Source organism: Branchiostoma floridae, chromosome 1 (assembly GCF_000003815.2).
Source record: "Branchiostoma floridae strain S238N-H82 chromosome 1, Bfl_VNyyK, whole genome shotgun sequence".
NCBI classification, from domain to species: domain Eukaryota; kingdom Metazoa; phylum Chordata; class Leptocardii; order Amphioxiformes; family Branchiostomatidae; genus Branchiostoma; species Branchiostoma floridae.
Window position 1 is genome coordinate 22,189,141 of NC_049979.1, and position 24,491 is coordinate 22,213,631.

Here is a 24,491-nt window from a genome sequence, read left to right on the forward strand (position 1 = left end):
GTCACAGGTATTCAAATCATGGAGAAACCTTACACCTATAAAACTGGTATCAAGATATATCAAAAATTCCTAACAGTTATCTGAACTAACTTTCATAGAAGTATGGGCAAAAGAACATTTTTCCAACTCAATGTAGTCCTATATTGCACTGGATCTGATACTCCAAAAAGAAGTTACACATGACCATTTCAGCTATTATCAAAAAACATAGCAAAGCAAAATTACTGAAACAACTTTAGATAATTTAATACCAGCTGTGGCCATACATGTGCACTCATGTCAGTTAAGAAGAAAACCATTCATAGTCATACCCCTCATAAATGTGATACCTTTTTCTCAAGAACCAAATGAAGTACAGTGGAAGAACAAAACCAGTAAAATATATGAGTATATAATTTTGGATATGATATCAAGAGTGTTGCTTACGTTTTCCGGCAGGGCCTTGGAGAGTTCGCTGTGTGCCATGGGGCTGATACACAACTGGTGGATAACCTCCCTCCTCACCATGTCCTCCGAACTCACCTGTCCTATACCTGGGACATACCTCTCACCTGGACAGGGATACATACAACACACCTGATTTACATGGGACATACAATTTCCTCCCATCAATCAATTCTTAAGGCGACAAGAATACATACAGTAAGGAGTAATAGAACACAGTTTATTCCCTTCCATGGGTCAGGTTGGTACCTCAAGTGATACAGAATACACTGTGTTGTATTTTTTCTATCCTATGGTTCTTGACTGTAATGCTAGACTCAAGTATCAACTGATGTAGCAAGATGCTAGTTTCTTCCCTGCTATTTCTATGTTGTCTGCCTGCTAAATATTTACTTGGAAATGCCCAAGGACCAAGGAACTAAACTGGTGTGTCTTAAAGCAGCCTGACAGCACAGTCTTACATGCACTCACCAGTGATTATGATCAGGAAGGTGAGAAACTCTTCCACCAAACTATTGGTGAACCTCAGAAGATCCTAAAGGTAGGAAAGATAGTCAGTTTACTAAAAATAGGGTTGAATGTGACAAGCTGTTTTCTACACTTTACATTGCGTAGACTGAAGAATATCACTCATGTTTACTAATAGTTTACATCAATGTTGATCTTAATTAATTTACATCTGATAAGATTTGGGTTAGAAGTTATCATGTAGCCAGTCCTCCATTTTCTATTTTCTTCTTTATACTGTGACTTCATTTACTTTACAGTGACTTAATTTTGCAGTAGAGGGGGAAAGAAGGTTCAGTAGTAACACATTGGAAAAGCATATTTTGGTGTGGGATTCAGAGGTCATGGTACTCAGACATAGCAAGATTTACAGTATGATGTACTAAGCAACGTCAGCATGACACACCCTAGTACTTTCTGCACTCACATCTGTCGCAGAGCTGCCTTTCTCCGTCACGTCCCTAAGAGGAAGGAAAATAATACCTTTGAAGACTGCTGTACTGTTCTGATCAGAAAAGAACTCCCACAAAAAGCACAAACAGTATATCACGGCTGCAACATAACCTTAGAGTTGAGACATTTAGTTTGTGCATGCACACTAATGCCATACCATTGCCAACATTTTTTGGCTATGTATGGGCAAACAGCATTATGAAACGAACACATTAAGTACAGGTAGCAACAACAATGACAACAACAAATAAAAAATCTGCTGGAAGCAGCATATTTTAGTATCAAAGGAGGGCACTTTGAACAGCAAATATAGTTCTTGACTAGTCAACGGTAGTTGTGACTGTCAAGCTTTAGATACATAATATAAGACCATACGTGCATCTATAATAAGAAAATACATTATATGCAATACCAGTAGTTAGCCAATATTTCTATTTTCAGGAAATCTGGGAAATCAGGCCTTCAACTATATCATCTAAATGTCTATCACGTAGCGGCCGTGATATACTGATGAAGATTATGTTCTGTAACAACAGACAATACTTATGAGGAGAAAATAAAGGCAGAAATGAACCAATGAGACAGGAAGTTGAAGTTGAGAGGTCTGGGGTTACCTCCTTCGACCATAAAAGAATAACCGAATAAAGTCATCAAAGTCTCCCCTAGACGGGACAGACAGAAGATACAGGGATATCAGCAAGCATCACATTTACTTTCTATAAAGAAATTCCCATTCAAAATGCAGCACAAATGACAAACAAGACTCTGCCTCAACAAAATCACACAAAAAGATGGAAATTTGCAAACTGTGCCAATAACAACCTACACGTTCGCCACAAAATTATTTATATCCCACAATCATTCATTCCCCTGGTAAATTTGGTAAATGTTTCTGAGGAATGAATGTAGTACAGGGGAATTTGAACCATATAAAAATGGTAGCTGTCAGTTGTTAGTTAAGAACAATCTGCAAACCTATGAGTGTGACATTAAACAAGAAAGGGTATGACCAGAGGATCCCCAACATGCTATATTTCAAAAAGCATATTATTATTAAATAGAATCTAAAGTACCTCTGAACAATGAAATTTCCCAAATACACTTATCAATATTTATGAATTTGCACCAGTAATTCAGGAGTAAGAACAAAACCATGTTTTTCACAAATCAGTGAAAGATTGTGAGGTTATAAATAAATTTGTTGTCAACTGTGATAATACTGAGGAGAAAATAAGTTTTTTCATCATCACTTGACTAACTCTTCCCATCCCATGTAAGGACACAAGTGATTACACAGACAAATTCCAACACAAAGAGACACAATGGAGATTTCACATACTCAATCCAGTTCATCAGCTCAAACTTGTTGAGAAGGGCTATGAGGAACTGGTTGGGATCCATCTGTGCACAAGCAACCTGTAAACAAGAACAAAAGGTCTCTATGTTACTCATACTTCCCACAATATACCTGTCCTGACTGTCAATCACAATTAGCACTTCATCCAATGATAGCGAGGTAATTAGCAGTTTGACCAATGAGAGAGTGGCTGCATGTCATTCAAATATTTTCCTTTGTAGGCTTTAATCTTGGGCCTCTACATTTGGACAGAGGCTGATGTGGGATAACACTATATGCAGATGTCCTGACTGTGAATATATTTACTTCTCTTTTTGAATTATTGTATTGGTGTTAATAGTAAAGATAAATTGTTGCAGTGAATTTATTGTAGCAATCAAGAATTCAAGTTTGTGCCTTGAACATATATGGCAACTCAATGGTACTGAAGCGCCAACTAGTAATCCATTGTGGTACTGCAGCATGGATGGAAACGTGTACTTGCCTGCAGCATGATGATATCCTTATCCTGCATCTCAGCCCGACATCTGACATTGTGGTAGTAGTACACCTGGGCAAGACATGAGAAGTGTTAAGTACCTGACAAAGCAGTGTAGAGGTAAATGTAGGGCATTCAAAATTGATACAAAGGTAACATACATTGGTATATGGCAGTTCTGATGTTTAAGTACCAGTAATTCTTGTCTTCCTCTGTGCCATCTTCCATATTGAAGAACCATCCCTTTCCTCAATATTAAATGACTATTCTTGACTCTAGCACCGAAAAACTATCCCATCCCTTAGTAATTCAGAAACATCCCTGTCCCTGGTGCTGGATAATCCATCTTGACTCTTGGTACTGAAGAGGTATTGCTGTCCTACTACTGAAGACCCATCCCCTACTGAAGAACCATCCCTGTCCATAGCACTAAAGAACTATCCCTGTCCCTGGTAATCTCCAAGCAGATCCTACGGTGCCATAAGATAGTATCAAAGCTGGCCAAGGAGTGTAGCCGGCCAAGGGAGTCAAACGGGCACCGGAGATCTGCCTTCACCCGAACAGGGAGGAGCATTTCTATTGAATAAAGGTGTCTCTGCCCCTCCTTGTGCGGTATTAACAGCTACTCGAATATCCGAGGTGCTAATGTTTTTATGAGCAGCTCACGTAATGTCCAGGACAAGCTCAGTGAGCCGCGCCGCCGGTCCCAGTGGGAGGTTCACTCCAGACGGCGCCAAAATACAAAGCTGACAGCATCACAACGTAACAGAAGAAACGAACCGGTACATGAAATTTCCACTCAAGAAATCTAGTAAAAGTCCTATTATCGTTTCAAAATTACTATACGCCTTCATTTATATATAAAAACATTAAACGGACGTTAGAATTTTGGCATTTTGAACATATAATCTGAAAGTAAGCATCTCTCACTACGTTTGGAAGAAGGAATTTGAAAGCACAACACCATGCGCGATCAGCCATTTTTTGTTTCGAATCTAAAGTTTCTTGCAGTTTGTGTCCGCTTTTCGATCCGCTATTTCTTAATTTTTCTTGACAACGGCAAGACGACGACACCAAGTCGAGGTTCGCGGACCTAAAGTTATGGGATACACTGATAACATATGGACTTTCGCCAAGCCAGTAGCAATGACCACAACTTGACTTGAGTTGACATCTTTGCCTTCCTGGGCCGCGACAGTGGCCCGCAACAGAGGTTCTCGCGGCTCAAATTCCCACAGACTTCTCGAAAGATACAACGAACTTTTTCGTCCATGGTTCAAACTGGCCAAACCAACGGTTCGCGCAGTGACTCATATCATGACTTCCTGTGACGGTCACCCAGCTGACACGCTTGCCGGGGCTCGAGCCGGCAAGCCGGACGGCAATTTAGGCAATTGGCACCTCCTCGGCAAGCACGATTTGATTAGATGTTAATAGCCTTTCTTGAAGCCGAATGAAGCCAGATCTACGGGAAGTTTGATACTATACATTACGCACCGTGGATCTGGTTCGAGATTATGTCCCTGGTACTGAAGAACCATCCCTGTCCCTGGTACTGATGGACCATTCCTGTCCCTAGTACTGAAGAACCATCCCTGTCCCTAGTACTGAAGAACCATCCCTGTCCCTAGTACTGAAGAACCATCCCTGTCCCTGGTACTGATGGGCCATTCCTGTCCCTAGTACTGAAGAACCATCCCTGTCCCTAGTACTGAAGAACCATCCCTGTCCCTAGTACTGAAGGACCATCCCTGTCCCTGAAGGACTATTCCTGTCCCTGGTACTGAAGAACCATCCCTGTCCCTGGTATTGCAGAACTATCCCTGTCCCTGAAGAACCACCCATCCCTGGTACTGAAGGACCATTCCTGTCCCTGGTACTGAAGTACCATCCCTACCTGTGGTACTGAAGGACAATCCCTGTCCATGGTACTGAAGGACTATTCCTGTCCCTGGTACTGAAGAACCATGATTACATACAGAAAGATGTATTGTTACCACAGGAGCATGAGGATGTCTTCTCACCTGGTGAAACAGTGAGTACCCATTCCTCTTCCACATCTCAGCATGAACCTGTGCTATCATGACTAGGGTCCTCAAGGGCTGCTCCAGCAGGTCCATAGCACTGGGGGGTTGCTGGCAATGGAAAGCACATAGTTATCACTAAAGATCTTTTGTTGACAATGGATGTTTCTAGTATGTTTAAGGAAGGAATAAATCAAAACTAATTGAAAGTTCCTATTCGCTCTTGTCATTATCATTTTGACTTGGTCTTTGATTTTGAAGGTATTAATAAAGGCACAAAGAAAAACAAACAAACAGAATTCAATATTCAACCAGGGTTGGACAGTTTTCTAAAATTCACTTGTCCTATTGGGCAAGTACATAAAAAATTTACTTACCGAACAAATTTTCACTTGCCAAAAATTTAAATGACTTTTTTCTACAAATCTTCACTTCCAACATAGAAATTCTTTTATTATTGGCTCTAATTTTCTGTGTTGACCAATGCTTGATGCAATGACTGTGAAAAGTAACAAGTATATCAAAATCTCACTCATTGAAAAATCTTACTTACCGATCGGGCAAGCACTAGTGGGGTAGGACATGCGCTTGCCCGATGGGCTATTTCACTTGCCCGGGACAATCGGGCTTGAGGACTTGTCCAATCCTGTCAACACACATCAACAGTATTCCACACACAAACAAAACCACACACACATGCACATCAGTAATGGCTATGAAGTGTTTGTAAGATCCCTAAGTAGCAAATGAGTATGATGTGCCTCTTGATAACATGTGGGTTGCAGGCTGGTCTTGTGTTTAGGGTTGTTAATTTATGAGTTGAATCTAAAAGTTCTGGGTGGGAATCCCTAGCAAGCCCCAATGTTCTGTCCTTGGGAAAGGTGCTTTACACCTATTTCCTCACTTTACTCAGGTGACACTGAGTTCCTAGTAGCTTTGCTTAGGGACATCCTTTCAGATGAAATGTAAACTTTAAGCCACTGGTCACGTGTTAAAGATAACTACACTTATCAAAGAGTAGAAAAGTAGAAAAGAGTAGGTGTAATATCCAACTGTACAGTCTAGCTTTATGCAGCTTGTACCTATAGTACAAACCTGGTGTGTTATGTCTAAAGGCAGTTTATGGGCTATGTGAAACATACAAACAAGCATGAACACATGCACACATCAGCATTGTTGTATAGAATTTCTAAGATCCATGTGTACAATGTAGCACATGCATGGCTTAAGTGTGTCTTATTAGACGTGTGGTTACCAGAGGTCCGTAGAGTTCTGGAGAGTTGAAGGTGAGGCCATGCTTCCCCAGCTGGAGGTACAACCCTGAGGGAACAAAATCAGGCAGAGATTGAGGCCAAGCCTGTCCATCACAATTCGCAGTTCAACCAATGAAAGCCTGACAATTAGAGGTTTGACAAATAAGAGGTTTGGTCTATTCCCTTTTTCAACCTCCTTGGTCTATTGGGGCCCAAGCTGTCTTATTTGGAAGTACATAATTAGCATGTTGAAAAATAAGACCAGAAATAGAAAGAAGCTAATGCATGGTTGCTTGGTCCTAACTCTAATGTTTGGTTAGAGCCTGCTGAATGCACTTCTGCATAAAGAGCTGTATCTAAGTATAAATGTAAGTAACATTTACCTCCTTTCAATGAGTTTCTGAGGCATGAACTAATGGCTAGCACTAGAAACCACACATTACTGTAAATTGATTTTACTTTACTTTCTCTAGAGAAAGATAAAGCAAATTCCCCAATATTTTAGGTTCACAGTTGGAGTAATTCTGCATCACAGTTGTTATACATAATTGCAAATGCATCCTTGAAATGTCCACAGAGAATGACATCCATAAAATCTACTTCTGTGGCCTAAGGAACACCAGTAAAACAGACAGACTGGTGTAGAAGCCTACCTGCCAGAAGTCTACAGATGGGGAGATGGATGCTGACAGGCTCTCTGGACACAGTGTAGTCAACAACTATGGCTTCCTGGTCACAAACTGTGGAGAATCACGTGTAAGTTTAGGGACTAACACATGTACTTCAAACAACTCAACAACTTATGATAACTAACAACTAATAATCTGGTGGATGTACCAACTACACAGTATTAAGTATCTACTGCCAGCTCAGAGAGTCAGTAGAAAACAAACCTCAGTGTAGTATGTGTAGTTATGCTGTTATGATTTTTGCAGTGTGGACCTAGGTGTTTGATATCCTTTCTATCAGGAATATTGATTTCTGTTTTTCATTTATCACCAGTTTTATCATAACATTAGGAAATAGCTAAGGCAGTGAAGCATTATCTATGTGGTTATGGTTTCATGGTAAACTTTGATATGTAGCTGACAATGGGGAAATTCCAAATGTTTTTTTAATGTAATTTGCTATTAAAAGACTTTGTGGATAGGATATTTTCTCAGTAATGCTGCAAATGAGGCCTTTATCAGCTAAGTGTCTAATCTAGAACAGAACTGTGTTTTGATAATGTAAACATCAACCCTAGTGTTGGTAATGTTCTATAGAAATAGTTAGCTTCACAACTATATTCGGGACACTTCTTAATCTTAATGTTATCTTTATCAAAATGCAATGGGTCAGCCTGAAACACTTGAAACAACAAAAACATACACTACTTATCTTACTTCATGTAGCTTTCTTTCCTACAATCTTAATTTTGTCTTCTCTACAACCTTACCTCTCCTCTTGCACATCTTGACTGTGTCTGCAGACATCTGATTTCCAGCAGTGCCTTCACAACAATCCTGAAAGCATCTATCAGCACCATTTTCTGTAAGAAACATTCAGGCAAATAACTGTAACAACACTGAAAATGACTTGAGATGAAGAAAAAAATTAATGGTATCCTTTACATTCAGAGATCTTGGTTCTTTATTTTTTTTATTTATTGGTTTGGCTGAACCGAACACACAGCCAGGGCTGCCCAACTAGCCTATGGCTATTACAAAGGGCTAGCCCTGCTGACAAACACATAAACAATACAAAAAAAAAGAACATTTGTATGTACATGGTGTAGGATAACTTACATATCATCTAAAATGGAGTATTATATATCTTGGTTCTTCACAAATAAAGAACCCTTGTCCCTGGTACTGAAAAACTATCCCTGTCCCTGGTACTGAAAAACTATCCCTGTCCCTGGTACTGAAAAACTATCCCTGTCCCTGGTACTGAAAAACTATCCCTGTCCCTGGTACAGAAGAACCATCCCTGTCCCTGAAAAACTATCCCTGTCCCTGAAAAACTATCCCTGTCCCTGAAAAACTATCCCTGTCCCTGAAAAACTATCCCTGTCCCTGGTACTGAAAAACTATCCCTGTCCCTGGTACTAAAGAACCATCCCTGTCCCATGTATCAATCTCTTTCCTACATTGTATATGAATGTTTGTTGCTCAAATAAGGCAAAAGACATGCATATGCTACAAACTTGAAGACAAGAAATGAGATAACCTTTGATAAACTGTTCTGGGACATTTCTAGGACATCTTCCCTAACTCCTTGTTGGCATGACAAGCATGTTGAATTAAGTAGACAAACACACACACAGACAAACTGACACCAAAAACAATTCCATTTCATGTAGGCAATAAGTGTAATGGAGGATGAGTGTGATAATAAGTGCTTACATCTGTGGCACACCAGCCGGCCATCATGGCTACAGCAGGGGCCAATTTGATCTGCAGGTTGAAGGCTGACTCCCACTCAGGCTCCATCTCTATGTGCTGCCCCACCTGCCGAGTCACAGAGTCCATGCCCTGGGACAAGAAAAACAACTCTTCTATGAGCTTCTCTGTAGTAAAACCTTGACTTAAGGGCTGACATAACAGTTGTATTGTGCAGAACACTGGCCAAAAGGGGATGGCATTATAGGGCATACTTAACACCCTTGGGCACTTAATCCTGGTCGAGAGGACAGATCTGAGTTGTGCAGTCTGGTATTCACAGTATTCAGACGTTGGTTAGAACTACAAGAAACTTCAAGCTCTACCTGTTAACTACCCTTGTAATCAATGAAAAAGTTCCCACTATGATGACATGTGCCACAAAAAGCATGTAAAAGCACCTAAAGCACTTTCCCTGTTGCAAATAAAAAGGGTGGGTGGGTTGTTTTCTTTGCTCGCTCGCTTGCAAATTCAATTTGCACGCAGGAATCCTGCACGCAGGAATTTTCATCACGATCGCACGATTTGTTCTAGTTCTGGAGATACATTCCTGGAAACGCCCCTTCCTCACGCTCACATGCTACTGAAAACTGTACCTGCATCGAGGTCAGCAGTTCCACCATTATCTTGAAACCATTCAAGAACTTTCTCTTCAACTGGTCATTCCACTGGTCTGGTACCATGGACAGCACATACCTGAAAAACAAACAGACATGAAATATACAGCTAACAACAATATCATTCACATCTTCAGAACTTTTCATTGATTTTGTTATGCAAAAAGTAGTTTTCTTCTTCATTAGACTACTGGTACAAGTTAAATACAAATACTTCAGTTTGAACAAATATATCCAGGGAAGTTGCTGTTTGACCAATGAGAGCATCTACATGTCTGTTTAGTAATATTTGAATTCCTATGCTTTCATTTTGCATTTCTACATTTTGACAAAGGTGGGTGGGGCTCTGCCAATGGGATCAATCCATTATGACTTCTGACTTTCCCCATAATTTTCTGAGTGCACAAGTGTGTTAATGCTTCAGGCTTACTTGAGGTCCAACAGTGGGAACTGCAGCCTCCTGAAGTTCTTCTGTAGCTTCTCCCTGTCCAGCAGGTACCTGCCGTGTCTACAGCTGGCACACTGGTCCAGGAACGTACGGATCACTATGGCCAGTAAGTCATGCTCCATGATCAGGTATCGAGCCTGGGATAAAGATGGCAAGGTGGTTTTGTGGTTAGAATGTCTAAGACCTATATCGCATTTCCAAATTGGGCAGCTTTCGGGAACAAAAAGTATATATTGAACTTAACAAGACATAAGAGAATAGTCGTAGGCATATTTGTGTGTGTTTTTACATATAGGCCACAGCAAGTAAATTTTATGGATGACATCCTCTGCAGACTGCAAAAATAGTGCGATAGGGCGGAAAAAAAACAAGATGTGTGAAAAAAAACAAGATGGCTACATTTTCAAAAATACAACATGTAGGTACCATAAAGTTGTGATGAATGTTGTAACAAGAATTAAAGGGACAAAACATGGTATCAGAGCCAACAAGGCATTCAGTTCTGTATTCAAGACATGTACTGGTGTGGTAAAAGTGACACTAGTGTGGTAGACTGGCATCACCAACAAAGTTGGTAACCACATTAATGCGCGCGCTGATGTCATCCATAAAATTTACTTGCTGTGGCCATACATTACTATTATTGTTTCCACAAACAGCCCGACCAGGCCTTAGTTTGGAAATGTGGCATTAGCCTGAATCAAGCTTCAAGCAATCTTTCCATTGGCTGCTTGAAGGTTCATATCAAACACTTATAAGTTTGAAGGAAAATTTTAGAACATCCTAATCTGTTGATTTTGTACAAATTTGTAAGCATGGGCTGTTACCATGGTGTTAGGAGGAGGCCCAATAATCCCAGACAGTAATACATTGTGTTTTGTAGATATGGCTGGTGTTCACAGTCAATTACTTAATGATTCTGTTATCAAATGCCAAGCAGGCCTCGTTGCAGGTCCATTCTTACATTGATCATGCCATGATATCAAAGAACATTGTCACAATAGTTTCCTGAGGATCCTTTTGTATCTTAACCCTGAAAAAAAGTGGGTAAGTGACTTACAGAAGAGCAAGGGCAGCTTAAATGAACTGCACACCTCAGGACATAGCTCAATCATCCATGGTTTTCCCTGCTCTCTTACCTTACGTTTTCCAGAGGGGCATCGCCCCAACAGTAATGATCATAATTAGTTGAGTTTTGCTGGGCATTCATTAGAGTAGATCTCTACAGTCAGGTGGGGGCCATTCTGCTCCAGTTTGAGACACTCTTCTGTTTCAGTCGAATCCTTTATAACTATGTCCCAAAATTTAGTGCCTGGGCGCAGCTGAGAACTTTTTACACATCCTTGTAGTGACAAAGGAAGGTTCACCAGGAGAGTAAACCATTTCCATTCACGGGTTTGAGACTTACCAGAGTGGGGACAGTGAAGATCTGGACAGACAGGGATATGATGGACACACCGTGGTCATGGTCATCAGCCATGAAGTCCTTCTGGACCTGGGGGTAGTTCTGTTTCAAAAAAAAAAGCCAACAATTAAAATCTATTGCAGTCTTTCACAAATATGATATGGAATAAAGTGAAAGTGGCACTGAATCAGTCTTAGCTCACAGAAGAGAATCCACTATCTTTCACTAGTGGCACTGACAAAAGGTAGTGAATTCTACATGAAACGTCTGACTGTTTCCAAAATCATACCCAGTTGCTTGAGTAATTGCTACTTGGTGCATTTACAGGTTCATTGTACAGAAATTCTTAACTCTTTACAACAAAAACATTGAATCGTAGGCCATTGATAAATGCTCTGTCTAGGGACTAGAGCCCCTTCTAGTAGTGAGCATGTCAGGTGAGCAACAAGAGCCCCAGGATTCCAACTCCCAAACCTCTTTACCCAGAGGCAGGTAGCTAACCACTGGACTACACACATTACCTAACATAATCAAACATAATACATTGAAAATAAACCAAAAAATCTCACCCTTGTGTACAGGACAGAAAACTGCTTCTTGCTCTCCTGATCCATAAGAAGACTACAGGAGAGAGAAATTGTCATCTAAATATTGAACAACCATACACAGTACTCTTATTATAGCCTTAAACAACAAAACATGCTCAGCATTCTTTGGTAATTCATAACAGGTTATTGGTTTCTGCGTTACTACATTCTTAATGTGCTCTCCTACAGTTATTTTCTAATGGAGAGGTTCTGAAACGGTAGTGCTGAAATGTACATGTAAAGGCAGGAAACATAAGAAACAAAGCTTACTAACTCTGGGTCTCAGAAATATTGTACACTTACTAAACTATTGGAAGGCAATGTTTGCATGCATTTAACACATGTCTCAATAACACACCATGTACATTGTATAAAGCACAGTATCTATAAGCTGGTCCACAGCGAGAACTGTGCATGCTCGAGATCAAAAGTGAAAGCCCCAAACTTGTAAACAGGTCCTGTCCAGACTCTCTCTGGGGCGTTCAACTTCAACTCAATATTATCCTCGATACAACATACTTCACATGCACAGCTAAAACCATGAAATACATGTAGCTTATTACTTAGGTCAACGTCAAACCATTGCCCTGCTCACCTGCCCATCATGATCTGGTGACACTGGACTCGAGCAGCTGGGAAGGGAAGCAACAAGACATTCAGTTAGTAACAGATGATTGTACAGCTGTGCAGTATATTTCTTTACATTATAACTATGCCACGACGATGTTCAATATGTGTGCTCCACAATGATATGTATTTTGTGGTATCTCACAGGCTTCTACATATACTTGTATATTACAAGGGCTTCCACAGAATAATTTGAATGCCACAACGTTGCGTGCAACACTGTACAAGTGTGTTGAACATCTGAATACCAGATTCCGATGTGCACAATGAAATTTATGTTCTTACAACGTACAACTTTTGTATCAGGACAACAAATTAATCGGATAGTGCATTCCTCATGACCTTGTTCCCAGACCTCTTTCTGATTGATTTGGCCACGGGGCAGTCAGACCCACATTTGGGCTGGTATCTTGGGTGATACAGAACATGTATTCTCTATTTATCATAAATCCTTCTCTCTCAGTCTCTGTGAGTTTTCCGTATTTATAACTACAGAAGTGCAAGAGAATTCAGGGTAGTACTGAGGAGGTAATACAGATGACATTAGACCAAAGTGATTGAGACTCACTCTTCCACAGTGCAGTGTCTGCCAACATGAGCCTCTCTACCACACAGGGGTCTCCTGTAGGGGGCTGCTGCAGCGCAGTGGTGCACAGGATATGTCTCAGGCCATCTGCAGCACAATGTACACATGTACAGTACAGTCAACAAGAAAATTATCTAGACCCCTCATCATTACTTTTAATAGTTCTGTTATACTGAAAATGGCTTTGTTCTTAACTACAGGTGCAAGTTGGGAACATTCTGAACATAAGTAACAGAGTACCATAGCATGGTAGAATTCTTATATTATATAAGTTATAAGCATTTTAACACAATGTATAGAAGAACAAATAGAAGATCTCAAACACAACTTTTTGTGGGTTTCTTGTGTTATTCATTATTGTGAATTTCTGGCTGGGCATTTTTCAACTGGCTCAAATATTTAAAGGCAAAAGATATGCCTATAGTGGCCAAATGAAGACAGGAACCTATGGTTCTGAGACCTTTCTGGGACCATTGACATAACTTCCTGTCAGTGTCCCAGACTGAATAGCATATAAGTAAGTGTGGAAAAATTAATGCACAAACAGACTCACTAAAACTTAGTAAAAGCAGAAGTAGTTATAAAAAACTCCACTAAAATCCATGTGGACTAATTTCCAGCATAGTTCCGAATCTTTGGAACCTTTTAGAACCCTGACTCACTCCTCAAACTGAATTACATGTAGTACTACTCAATTTTAACAAGGAGGTTGAACCTCCTTGATTTTAATAAAAAGATCCATTGAAAAGGTGATAGGCAACATTTGCTATAATGGTAAACATCCTTCTTCTTTCTGCCATTCAAATCACAAGGTTTACCATGACTCTTCTTATATTGGATGGGGAAATTTCAGAAAGCAGGACAACTTTTCAAAGTTTGATTAGTGCAGAATTACTCCTTCAGGCAAGTTGGAGAACCAATGCAAATCCAATTAAAAACAGGCCTGTGAAGAGGTCACATCCCTGAAGGGCCCTGATTACATTACCTTTGAGAAATTGGATTGGAGGTGTCAACTCTGCCTCTTCAGTGGTTCAGTCTCTCAAAGCCACAATTAAAAAGAGTGCTGATGAGCCCTTGTTAAAAGTTCTAATAGGGATGGTGTCAGATTGCTATCCATCACTGACTGCAACACTACCTGTAATTTGTACATACATCACACTAGTCCTGTCAGCGTGTTTAAGGTCTTATTGCTGTATAATTCCAAGTGTATACAATACTTTAAAAGAGTTTGGTCTAAACTAAAAAAAAAGTATGTGTTTATGTTGACAATGGATCCCCTTGATTAAAGCTTGTTTATTACAGACAGGATTAGGTGGGAAAGTTGGGGCACCTACGCCATTATCGGACGTGTAGGTTTTTTGTCCTGAGGGTCAGGCTCAGGTAGCAAGAGGGGTAGATTTGGGGGGACATCTTTTTATTGCCTTAAGAACGCTTGTGTGCTTGCATTAGAAAGCAATACATCTCCAGAAAACTCCTTGCTTATTGGATGTGTGGCCAAAGTGATGAGTGCGTATTTACTCATTAAAACCAAAGGTACAGCCTAATTGTTGGAAGGCCAGTCCTTCCTCATTTGCCACATTTCATCACCATTTCACACATCCTAACCAAGGTTGGGAACTCCCTAAGAGGTTTGACAAACCCAAACGCAATAAAGGACCCTTACAGCAATAGCTAACTGTTCATTCATCCATGGACTTTCTTTCACTCCTCATTGTGACTTCGTTGAATAGACAAATTACAATGCTATCTTATTTTCGTGGTGATGCAGGCATTGCTGTGTTTGAAACTCCTGCGGGTCCGCACAAAATGAAAACAGATCAGGTAACTCGTAACTGCTCTCCGCTCACCCCAGCCCATCTCCAAAGTTTTAAACTTCAAATGCTGCCTATAGAGGTAAGGACACATAATTGGGAGTCTGTATGCCTTTTTACATGTTTAAGTGTTATCAGCCATTTAAATTCCACGTAATTCTTAGCAGGACTCAAATTCAACATGCATAGTGTAGTAGATACATTCCACATACAGCGTAATCAGCATTTGAATTTAAGCATAAAGCAAAGCCGGCCTCACAAAGTTAACTTAAGATGTAGCCGCTGCTTTCTATATTTAGGGTAGACCATCAACAGTATACCCCATGCCCCCCTTATTGAAAACCATAGAAATGAAAAATATGTAGGAAGTCAAATGTCAGCTGCCACAGATGATGACATTTTCTTCCTGTTAGCAAAAATCAACTTCACAAAACTTTGTTATTCAAAATCTTGGACCTACTAACTGAGTACTGCATGTTTCATACTGAAAGAGATAAATGCTGCAAGAGCCTGTTTTGTATTAAAAACCTGCTAAACCCACTCCCTACTGACTTATACTGGGAATCATAAAACATTAACGTACATTCAATGAAAACCAAGCATGCACAAAGTCAATTTTAACTGCCAAAGATGAGAAAGGTTTATCATTCATTTTGCAATTGCAAAATTTGACTTCCTGCTGTAACATCCGTTTAGTATGAACGTGTCTCTGCCATAGTCAAAACAACCATAATCAGTATAATTTGACATTTGATAATTCCCGTACACTGAACTAAATTCTCAATTCTAAATTACAGTTAACTATATAGAATTTGGACTGCAAATTACTTGTACATAGATGTGACTGGCTGTTCAGTGTAATATAACCAACTGCTCCCCAGTTTGCTTGGGGAGTGGTTGTTACCAAAGTCCAGGGATGGTCCTAAAAGTGTGACATATACTGTAGGCTTAAAGCAGCTATCAAAAGTTAGGCTTGGTACAAAGGAGGAGAGAAAGTTACTACCACCAGAAATATTCTGAAATATTGACCATAAAATCATCAAAAGCACGGAACATAGCAAAGAGAGAGACCTCCTTTTTTAATTACCTTTCTCAATTTGGGCTGCACACTATATAGGGCACATTTTGTAGGTGATTATCAAAGGACCAAATATTGAGAAAATAATGTACAACGTAACATGCCTAAGGTAGCTTTGATACAAAGAAATCTGTTAAATTATTACCACCCAGAAAAAGTCTGAAATACTACACAGAAAGTCATCAAAGTGTTCTTACTTAATCTATATTGACAGTTTGGGCAGCACAGTGGATGAGGTGCTTTCCTGTCATGATTATCAAAGTTAATATGTAGTGATAAGGTCATAAAAATCCCTAAAATAGTTAACTACTACCTCCACAAAATAGTCTCTGATATTATGAAGAAAGGCATTAAAAGTAGGCCAAAAGGGGCTTAAAAGTTACTTAATATTGATATGTAAATCCTGAAATGTTTGTTGTGGTTTTATTTTCGCATTTTTTGTTGTGACCACTCTACTGTGAATCGGTGACACTACACTGTGAAAACCTCTCCTTCTACCACAAATTTAAGTCCCTGCAAAAATAGAATGAAAAATCCTTTGGTCCAGTCTGGTCTAGTTTGTCTGGTTTGGTCCATCCTATTTGGCCCATCTGGTCTGATCCTTTGTTAGGTTAATCAGGACATTTTTGGGCACATTTTTTTCCTGTCAGCAACATCATCATCGGTTGACGTGCTTACACGTGACGGAGTTATACCACCCCTTATGCCATGGGTGACATACCCTTTTGCTGCTGATCACAAGACGGGGATGCGCCAGGTCTACTATCCAGGTGAATGGTGCAAATCACCGTATGGCTGATACATGCGAGAAGGAGGTTCACCAGGTCTCAGTCCAGGTGATTTGAAGTGAATCATCAACTCCAGACAGAAGGGATTTGCACCATTGCACACTGGGACATGCCCCTACTCTGTTTGACCATCTGACCACAATATGTACATGTACAAGGCCTTACCTGAATGGTTGACGACTTGCCCCAGCCAATTCAGCACTTTTTGTGCGAATGCCTGATGTGCACACACAGACGTGTGCATCACCTCCACCTTCAGGGGCTTGGAGCGCACTGATGATGTGCTCTTCTGGAGACCAATAAAACAGTTACAAAGTTATGATTATTCTATATTGTGGATTTTATTGCGCTCAACTTGTTGAAGTGCAATCGTAACAACTAATGGGATATCATGTAAGGGCCACAAACAACCTTTCCACTTATATATAACACAAGGCAAGCAAGGCAGTAATAACACAGACATGATTGATCAAATGTGTGGTTGTGTTGTATTTTACAGTGCCATCACAAAGGTAAGAAATTTTTTTAATTATTCAAATAAGAAAAAAGACACTATGCTGGAAGGACACAGGTCTACTTGCAAAGTCACCATAAATGGCACGACAGCCTTTCCATACACTTGATCTCTACATGCAGCAGAGAAGAGATCTTCAGTAGATACATGTGATGAACATTCCCAATGGACTTTTGATTAAATCTCCATATTTTTGAGACAAGCTTTGCACAAAAAAAGCAGCCCAGATTAGTTACCATCGATCTGACAGATAGTGACTGACAGTCCCTAATATAATTCATAGCCAACCAATCACAAAGTTCCAATAACTCATGCTGATTGTGGGGATACTGCATGTACATGTTGTAATTACAAGGTCAGGCTTAACCATGGAAAATTGCCCTCCGAAGTCTGTGAAATTAATTTTGACACAGAGGAAGTTCAAGCTTTGCTGGATAACCACACGTTACTGATACTGATAGTACAGAAATGTCCCATCATGTTATGGAAATCCAGTTACATGTAGTATGTTTATTCATGGACAAGACAAGATTTGGGGTTTCACAGGTTCTGGACTTGTAGACCTCAAAGACAGTATGTACATGGTAAAGAACTTGGTATAAAGGCCTTTTAGAATGTTATTACAGTCAAAACTGCTCAAAGATGACCACCCAGGGACCAATAAAATCTGCTCTATGTGTGCAAGATGTCACTATGACAGTTTTCTTATGTCAATGAGACAGTTTATCGAGGGGACCACTAGGAAGTGGTCACGTTTGCCAGGTGATCCTAATGTGGAAATGATAGCTTGTACAGGTTTGAGAAAATATGTATGGGGTTTCCTTTACAAATGAAGAAGTTAGGTATACAACTTAGTGATTGTCTTTGCAGTTCTTTAACATGGCAGTAAAGGCATAAGACAAGGCAAAGTTCTTTTTTTTTGTGTCATCTTAAGGTGAAGTATAATTTTTTTCCAAGTAGCAAATAGTGCAACATGGCTTTGCTATGTCTCATGTTTTTAAAATGTAGTTTAGCACATCAGGTCACCCCTATTCTTCTTGAAGTGTGTTGGGCTCTTTTACATGCAGGGGTTTGATGCTTTTAAGCTAGTATTCCTGAAACTCCCTCATACGCTGGGCTGCTGGCTGTACGTCACCATCCAAAATGACTAATGTCCAAGCTGGGGCCAACCCTGGGATCGAACCATCGCCCACGGATCCTTGGAATTTCAATTCATATTGCAAAGCAGTTGGAGTTCTTACCCCTTACACCACCAGGATAAAAAGAAATTTCAACAAACAATTTAAAAAAAAAACCCTTGCAGTCAGTCTTTAAAGAAAGATGCTTTTAACAAAGTACCAATGTCTACCTGAATGACAGTGCGGGCCTCGTCACAGCTTTTTCGGTTGCCATATCTGACGGAGCTTCTCCCCTGTAAAGAAATATCATCCATGAGTCGTTCATGATTTTTAGGGTAAACCCAGTTTAGCCAGCATTTACATGATGTTTTGTGTTCAAGATTAAACTAAAACAAAAAATCAAATACAATGTCTTTTGTAAAGAATATACACCCATAAGCCATTTGAATTACACATGCACAGCAAAATACATTGTAGGTAATCTGTCAAAGTTGAAGACCCTTGTGACATAAAACAAAACTTATCTAGACATGCATTAATCATGATCTAAACAAGAACTGGCCTACACCTTAACCATAATGCATATCGATGTGCATGGTTAATCAGTCATCAGACTTACATGATTGTGTATTTCTAAATGCTGGAAGAATGTTTTATGTTTTTCCCCCTACCTCTCTGTCCACCACAGTGGCAAACTCGACTGCTTCCTTCGACTCGCAATTTATGGCTTTTGTCAAGGCATTGATGACCTGTGGGGGGAGGAGGGGGGTATATCATTGCAAAAATATGTTTCTAATCTACAACTTAGCTACAGAATTGCTTCTATTGTGAACACTGTAAAAACCTCCTTTTCCCTTCTACCATGAAACAAAGCCTTCATGGAATTAACAGTTACTGAATGTACCGCTACTGTAGCTTGCACTTTTCCTCCAACAAGATGAATTTTCAAATGACAAAAGCTTATTAATAACTTTACTGACTCCTACCTGAAATAAAGTTGAACTGTAATCTCCAACAGAAGAATTTTGTGTGTCCAACTCCAACTCTAGTCTTAGTCCAGGAATGAGAAGTGGAACATTTTGAATCCAATTTTTTGTGTGTTGGAAATGACAGTTCACCTTGCTTCCGAATGATTTCTACTAACACAGATGAACTTTCAGGCTGACTTCCTACCTGTTCATAAGTGTGGATCTCATCATTGAACAGCATTGTCACGTATGTATTCTGGGAAACACTGCATGGGGAGAAAAACAGTTTTTAAAAGATACAGAAATGATAAAAATACCTCCTCGCCAAGATTTGACTGTAGTCAAATCTTAAGTGATAATGATATCATACCAGTCTAGCTGCTCAATGGACAAATGAGGTACTCGTTCACTTTTACATTATTAACAACTTCAATCTACCATGGAAATTCCCCTGGCTTTTTTTAACAAGTACAATGAACAATGGACTAAGGCATAAAGTTCTGTCCTATGGCCTGTAACCCTTTCCAGTAGCATGCAAGTGAGTATGCTAATACTAAAAGTTAGTAGAAGGTCAGATAATGTTCCCTTTGAATATACAACACTGCAAGACAATTTGACAAATCTTTGACAGTCTGCAACTTTTCTTGCATAGATCAATACTTTTTGCCTACTTGAATCCATTTAAGTGACTCATCCTTGAAGAGTTGATGTCAGTATTAAAAACAACTCAAAACTAATTTAGGATTTTAAAGAAATGAGTCCGACCATAACTACCACCTACCAACCAAGGCCGTCATCAGTGATAGTAGTTTTCCGGGAACTGAAATGTCCCATTTGGAGAGTCCAATAATACCATGAATTAGATACTAAGAGGGTGTCAGCTATTAGAGCAATTTGTGCACTTAAGTAAATGAGGACAACATTACAGGCTCACAAGTATTAAACCAGGAGTTAACTTCATCCTTCAGTCCTCTTGGTGCAAACACAAAATAGACACTTCTTTGATTTGTGGGATTTTTGAAATCTGTTAATCAATATTATCTTTATAGCTTCATCTTGTTCTTCCTCTCATCATTCTCAATAAAGGTCTGGCATGATGTTAGTCCATGTACACTTGTAGCTTGTAAACAAGGCTGTGCTGCTGCTTATGTCTATAGCCAAACTCAAAGGGCCCCCTACTCTTCATAACAAGTATGTTGTTGTTGTGTGTTGGGCTCTCTAAGTCTAACATGCAGAAGTTTGATGCCTGAGGCTCCATACACAAAGGTTGATGGCTATACATCACCATCCGAAATGACAAATCCCTTACAATATCAAATTCCTTACAATGCATTAGGTGAAGTTAGTTACATGCTAGGTTAAGTGCTCCAGTGAATCTATTCCTAAACATGTCTTCCAAGCCCTGAGTAGCCATCTTATAGAGATAACCTTCAGTGTCCAATATAAAAGTTCTCAACACCCTGTCCTCCATATCAGATGTCATATCACTTGTCTCATAAAGGCATCACTCATCATCTACAAGTCAGTGAGAAGGAACGGGCATGTCCCTGACACAGAAGTCCTTAATACAGTACCATATCCCTGACCTCACCACAGCTGATATATCTTCCCACATTGTGTCCCTCCTACGCACACATCCCACAGTGCCTATAGAGATTTAATATGGCCGTGATGACGGGGTTACTCCAGGCCATTGTGCTGCGGCACAAACTAATGGAGGAATACACACACATCGTACAAAGCTGTGCTAATGAACGGGTCGATCTTTAAAGGGGATGGAGGCAGCGTATGGAAAGCCCTGCCCTGGATCAGTAGTAATTTTATCCATACTTAATTAATGATAAGGTGCTGCTCGGCCAAGCCTTGTCCTGTATCTGTGATAAGGTGGGGAAACCTTGGGAGATACTGCTGTGTTGGTGGGGCAACTATCTCTTAATGTGCTTAGTCTATCAACAGATCTGCAGACAACGTTATTGGAAATATCCTGTCTACAAAGACAAGATCTATGAAACAGGACACACTGATGAAGGAAATACTAGTCTTTGTATCAACTTTTTGTTGTAACAAAGACATATTTTATCCCTAACCATGCAATTTTTAACATGGCTTGAAGTACTGGATACACAGGAAATACTGAATTTGAGCCCTGCTCTAGACTGTACAGACCTAGGTTCCAGGTCCTGGGGTAGTCCGCCCATCTGCTCCCACAGCAGCATGTCCACAGCATACTGCAGGGCAATCTTCAGTACCTCCCAGGCACGGGCAGCAACGTCTGGGGGAAGCTTTTCTATCGGGTTCTAAAAAACATGATATACATATATATATTTATGACAATAATTAGGTTTATTGCATAATCATGCCCAATTGATGCATTGAGATACATGAACAAAAGAATAATTAATAAAACTACATGTATGCTATGCTTTATCAATATCTATACTAAACATGCTTCTTCTTTTTTCTTACAATGCAGTACAGTATGTGATTTGTTGGATTTCTGAGACACAGAATGGCTGAAAATTGAATGTCTTGTACAAGGCATTCAACATAAAGGTCAGATCTGTATTTCGTGTAAGCAGCTTTCTCTCTTCAGTTTCCTGGTCCTGTGTTACCAAAAATGACTGTCAGTATTCTCATCATGGGATTCGGGTGCCCTCGGGATTCGGGTGCCCTCCAAGCTGCTTTATCAGCCTTCAACAGCCAACTGACAAGAAAGTTAACTCAACATGGTACCTGATGGCTAAATCACACTTCTCGCAATCCTACCACTGATCAGCCTGACCGTAAGAGATTGTTTAACACACTACCTGGTTGCCATTTACCTGACTCTGTTGTCCAAGTCCCTGTTTGTGGATGTCACACCAGGGATCCTGCTTCCATGCCTCCACATCACCACAGTCACAGTACCCACCACCTCCAGACGTACTCATCTGTGGGAACATACAAATGTAGGACATTACATCAGCAACATCATACGTCCTTTGTACTGTATGTTAATCATAACAAACTGGCACAGTTTCACCCCAGTTTTGTACAGTATGTATGAGCTATGTAAGACCAGACTAGATTTTATCCTAAATGTTAAGTATCTTTCCCAAGTCCCAAGTGTACAACATTGGAGCCTTCTAGAGATTTGTACTGAGAACTTTTAGATTTTAAGTCATAAACCATAACCACAAGACCACCATCTTGTGTGTGTATCATTTTCTCCCTCACTTCCTGACACTCTAATGTATTATAATATCTACCAACCCTCAAGCACACAAACATTCAGACACATGAAAAACAAAACCTCCATACACGTAGTACATGTACACAGGCAAGAAGCAGTGTGCATGATTGTGCCAGGCAAGAAACAACTAGAAGTCTACCTTGATTAAGTTACCCCTCAGAGAACCGCACTTCTACCATCAATGATGCTCACTGCCACACTTTTGATCTATACTGATTTATTGAGAGACTGTCCCAGATGCTACTTAATTGGACACACTTTTCCCATTGATATCACCTCTTGTGTGCCATTTAACAGCATGAACCAAATAGTGCTGATCCTCTATCTATACCCGCTCAAGGCTAAACATATCAATGTATCTGTCCACCCGGGGACTACCAGTTAAGTGCAGCGGATCAGAAGTTAAACAAGTAATCTGTTCTGGCAGTACAAAGCTCTGGTCAGCCATATTTCCTGCGCAGAGCTTTGCTGAGGGAGTTCTGAGCCTGATGAGTGGCTGTATGCAGGCTGGATGGCCACTGTCTCCAGAGGCAAGCTTTTTGCTATACAAGCTCCTCTTTCACTCCTACACTGTAGGTCCTCCTCGGGTCAATTTTCAACTCTATCCCCATTCCCTTGATGGCCGTATGGTGGTAATACTTCAGCAAACAAACTGTTTCACAAATTCAAAGGAATTGCCTATCTTTTATCTGTGACGCTGCAACAAATTCCAATAAATGCAAGATTCATCAGAGCTCCTAGTCAGAATACTGGCTTCATATGCACTTTTGTGCACCCAAAATTGCAGCTGTGTACCTCATTTTTGACTGAGGGCTCACTGGTGCACTTAGAATATTAGATAGTTAGATATATAATGTCAAATATCTAAGTATAGAGTTACGTAGCTCAAGGTACAGTTGTGTGCATATACATGTACTAGCGTGGAACATATTTTTGACACAAATACAAGTGTCAGGAAAAAACTTTTGCGATACCAATTGCGTAAATTTTTAAGTTAGCCATACAACTGGGGGTCAGTGCCACATATTAAAGCTTGTAACTGGGTTGGCAGATTTTTTTCTGACATTCTTCTTAATTTCAAGTTATGCAAACTGTTTCTGATCACCTAAATTTTTAGGTTTGGCATACCAGTCCATGAGTCCACCTATTCCTAAAAGGTGAATTTACAGCCCTGCACATGACGTAACAAAATATAGATATATTTAAAGACCTATAACACAATGCATGTAATGTATTAAAGATAATTACTGTTGGCTTACAAATGTATGTAATAAGGTACACATATCGTTGATACATTGCTTCAGCCCTAATGGTGTCAGTACAAGGACTGAACAAGATTGGACAAGATAAAGAAGATACACGTTCCCATCTGTACTGACTTCTTAGACTGTCATCTAACAACCAGCATTAAGACACCAAAGGGATTAACCAGTGTCTTCAACTCATCTCTTCTGATTTAAGAAACTGCATAAGATGCCATTCTCACGGCTTATAGATAAATAGGTGGGTGACATTTTATACAAGTATCTTTGACATGTTTGCTTGGATGTCAAAACTAGTGATGATATGACGAATATCGAGAGTTACCAAAGGCTGGCTGTTCATTTTTGGGAATACTTACATGTAGGCGCACTAGTGCACCCATAAGTCAAACTTTTGCTACACAGAAAATATATTGGGAGTGCAACAAAATATAGCAGTAGAGTGTCAGCAAAACCTAATGAACCTTCTTCAAACCTAAACCTGGACTAAATTGTTTGTGAAAACTTGTGG

The 24,491-nt window shown here is 39.9% G+C and overlaps 1 protein-coding gene across 1 annotated transcript in view; it reads right to left on the reverse strand.

Annotated features, from left to right (window-relative positions):
* LOC118415974 (E3 ubiquitin-protein ligase UBR2-like) overlaps window positions 1-24,491 on the reverse strand; it is a gene marked incomplete in the record, with an annotated part of 48,364 nt that overhangs the window by 19,048 nt on the left and 4,825 nt on the right. Inside the window, 25 exon segments of the mRNA XM_035821004.1 lie at window positions 427-551; window positions 916-979; window positions 1,358-1,412; window positions 2,019-2,066; window positions 2,744-2,820; window positions 3,246-3,311; window positions 5,264-5,374; window positions 5,817-5,909; window positions 6,519-6,583; window positions 7,170-7,256; window positions 7,798-7,858; window positions 7,955-8,047; window positions 8,904-9,032; window positions 9,536-9,635; window positions 9,987-10,141; window positions 11,413-11,511; window positions 11,979-12,030; window positions 12,592-12,628; window positions 13,192-13,296; window positions 17,052-17,175; window positions 18,749-18,811; window positions 19,190-19,267; window positions 19,692-19,752; window positions 21,653-21,783; window positions 22,309-22,407. Coding sequence (XP_035676897.1) covers window positions 427-551; window positions 916-979; window positions 1,358-1,412; window positions 2,019-2,066; window positions 2,744-2,820; window positions 3,246-3,311; window positions 5,264-5,374; window positions 5,817-5,909; window positions 6,519-6,583; window positions 7,170-7,256; window positions 7,798-7,858; window positions 7,955-8,047; window positions 8,904-9,032; window positions 9,536-9,635; window positions 9,987-10,141; window positions 11,413-11,511; window positions 11,979-12,030; window positions 12,592-12,628; window positions 13,192-13,296; window positions 17,052-17,175; window positions 18,749-18,811; window positions 19,190-19,267; window positions 19,692-19,752; window positions 21,653-21,783; window positions 22,309-22,407 — 2,178 coding nt within the window.